The sequence below is a fragment of the Myotis lucifugus genome, unplaced genomic scaffold, assembly GCF_000147115.1.
Source record: "Myotis lucifugus unplaced genomic scaffold, Myoluc2.0 scaffold_86, whole genome shotgun sequence".
Taxonomy (NCBI): Eukaryota; Metazoa; Chordata; class Mammalia; order Chiroptera; family Vespertilionidae; genus Myotis; species Myotis lucifugus.
This window is the reverse complement of record NW_005871134.1, coordinates 4,379,768-4,383,016: the sequence shown is the minus strand read 5'-3', so window position 1 is coordinate 4,383,016 and position 3,249 is coordinate 4,379,768. Positions and strand designations below refer to the sequence as shown.

General features: G+C 42.8%; 1 protein-coding gene across 1 annotated transcript; it reads left to right on the top strand.

The window, feature by feature from the left end:
• The first annotated feature begins 466 nt into the window (after positions 1-466).
• LOC111826509 (tripartite motif-containing protein 60-like) lies at positions 467-1,819 on the top strand. Its single transcript, XM_023755927.1, has one exon. It carries the CDS (start codon positions 467-469, stop codon positions 1,817-1,819), a length of 1,353 nt encoding a protein of 450 aa, XP_023611695.1.
• The last annotated feature ends 1,430 nt before the right edge of the window (positions 1,820-3,249 follow it).

Here is a 3,249-nt window from a genome sequence, read left to right as displayed (position 1 = left end):
TCTCAACAGGCATATTATTCCTCTACCTTATTAACCATGTACTTGCATCTGCTTTTGTGATGTCAGGACACAAAGGAAATGTCTGTATGGGGTGGCCCATGAAGAAGTAAAAGTAAAGAGTTTGTATTTTCAACTGGTAGGAGACTGGCTTCGAAGACTCTTCTTGGAGACACGCTTCAGGGACTCACTCACAGGAGCAGGCTCCAGAAACCACTTATGACTGGCATGGTGCTTGGTTTTTGAGGAGAGTCCACAGCTGATTTTCACTTGGGGAACCTGACATTAGATACAGGAGAAGGTGACAGGAAAACTGGACGTCAGCTGCCCACTGGAACTCTTCTTGGAAGCTCCTACCAACTTCCACAAAGAGGGAGGCCTGAGCAGACTCAGCTTCTCACTTTTCCTCGCTCCTGGAGGATCACACTGACTGAAGAGAGTCTCTTCTGATAGACACCTTCACTGCACCATGGCCTTTGCTGCTTCCCTGGCCAAGCTCCAAGCAGAAGCCAGCTGTCCCATCTGCCTAGATTACCTGAGAGACCCAGTGACCATTGCCTGTGGGCACAACTTCTGTCACTCCTGCATCCACCAGCGCTGGGAAGGTCTACAGGGCACCTTTCCCTGTCCTGTCTGCCTCCACCACTGCCCTGACAGGAGCTTGAAGAGGAACACCCAATTATGTTACATGACTGAGATTACTAAGCAGATCCCCACCTCAGGGAGCCAGAGGAAAATGCAGGAAGAAATACCCCTGTGTGGGAAGCACCATGAGGTTCTGACCCTGTTCTGTGAGAAAAGCCTGGAGCTGTTGTGTCCCCAGTGCAAGGGCTCCTTAGACCCCCAGGATCAGCCCCTGATCCCCATTGAGGAAGCTGCAGCTAGTCAGAGAGGGCTGCTCAAAAGGTACATTGGGGTCCTCACTAAACACCTTAAAACTGCTGTAAAGGTATATAAACACCAAGGTGCAAATATTTTGGCAGTGAAGAGAAAGATGAATAAATGGAGGAAGAAACTAGACTATGAATGTAACGATCTTAAGTATTCCTTGGAAATAGAGTACAATGAAATTGATAACGATCTACTTATAGAAGAGAATAATGTTGAAGAAAAACTAATCGAAAATGGAAGGCAAATTTCATACCATATGTTCAGGCTAAGCAATCTCTTAAGTGAAATAGAAGAGAAGTGTTTGCAGACAGATGAGGATTTACTCACAGGTGTTGAAAGTATCCACAACAGCTATGAAAACATAGAGTCCCCGACCATCTTTTCATATAAATTAAAGAAAGCGATATTCACTCTCCCCCCACATTACTTGGGCCTGCATGAAATGATCTGCACATTTCAGGCAGATTTGACGCTGGATCCGGAAACTGCTCATCCAGACCTCATTATCTCAATAAATAGAAAACATGCGACATATAGGATACCAGATCGTCTTCTTAATCCCCAGACACTTATTTCTTACCCAGCTGTCCTGAGTTCTGAGGGATTTGATGCTGGCAGGCATTTTTGGGTGGTAACCATAGGAGTCACAGGTGAATGCTCCTTAGGTGTGTGTAAAGAATCCTTCCCCATAAATACTCTCATATCACCATCGCCAAGCAATGGCTGCTGGACTCATACATTTGGCCCTTTCTCTATTCCAAAAGAAAAGATTGGTGTTTTTCTGGACTATGAGTTGGGAGAGGTTTCATTTTATAATTTGAAGACCTGCTCTTACTTGTACAGAATCACTGCTACATTTACAGGAAAACTTATGCCTTATTTCTCCATTGCATCTTCTTCAGAATCTTTTACCAGTATCATCACAGTCTAGTGATGACAAATTTGAAAGAAATTTTGTATGTGCTTAGTTGTTCCCTTGTTATTGACATGAATACTTATAATAAAGATCCTGATTCCAGTTTTGATGTTTGAATGTTGCAAGTTTTTAGGATGCATCCTTCTCCTCCCTGACCTTAAACCTGGGAAAGCTGATGAGAAAGTCTAGGTGCTCCATCTTGGGGGTAGGGGGAAAGTGTCAATCAAACAAGCTTCTGCCAACATTATCCAGTACCTGCCATGAACACCACAAGCTAGTCCCTTTCCCTGTGCTCCCAGTCATTTGGGGACCTACTGTAATATCCAGCCTTCTCTCCTTCCAAAACCTCATCATGTAATAAATGTTTTCACACTCAAAAAAAAAGTTTTGTTTTTTCCCCCCTTATAATTCTAGACACTCTCCCAGTCAAAGGTCAAACTTTTATGGCATAATAATCCCTGATTAGGCTGAAACTGAAAGATCCACCTGAGTACTTTGGGACTAGGGAAGAAAGCCAGCATATTTCTCACTGCAGCTGTAATAATATATGCAGTCAAGAGGACAAAGAAGCCTCCCATCTCAAAGACAGGGCCAAAGTTCAAGCTGGGAAGGTGATCCCAAACAATTCTTCAAAAGAAAAATACTTAAGCAAGGACAGTTTGCTGAAGTACAGGTTCAGATTTGGGAAGGAGAGTCCAAGAAGTGGAAAGTAAGAAATACTAGGGATTAAAAATAGAAAAGAGAAGTCAAGGCCATTTAGATTATTTTCATATTTCATTGGGCAAAAAACCTCAGCAGGGCCTTTGCATGTCAATAGGAGGGTATTTGCTTGGGAAAAAAAGGTCCATTTAAGAGAAATGAAGCCATACAAAGCTTATATCCATTACCTTTCCATTGCTGTTTCTTACTCCTTACAGGTTCTAGGCACAAGGGATCTTTCTTGAGCAACATTTCTACAGTAGCATATATAACAGTGTAGTACCTGAATCCAGATTGTGTAGGTCTAACCTCAGCTCTTTCACTGGCTGTCTGTATGGCTTTGGGAGATTTATTTAACCCCTATGCCCAGTTGCCTCATCTGATTGATGTGAGGGTTGAATATATTTCAAAGTGTTGACATATGAGAACTGTGTAACTGCTAGCTGCTATTACTAATCTTATTATTAATTATTGTTATTATTTGGTCAAGAAGAGTTTCTCATGTCATCACCCTGTGCGGTGGACACATGGGCAACGCAGAAGGGAATGGATGCCTCTTGAGGGTCAGATGTGTGTAGCACCATTTGAACAGCTTTGCTTCTAACATATTTAATCTACACAGCCTTCAGGAAAGATAGATAGCATCGTGCCTATTTTGCAGATAAAAACACTGAGTCTTAGAAAGGGAAACTAACTGGGTGCAGGTCATCCAGCTAGAAGGTGACGGGCTCAGCATACCATCACTC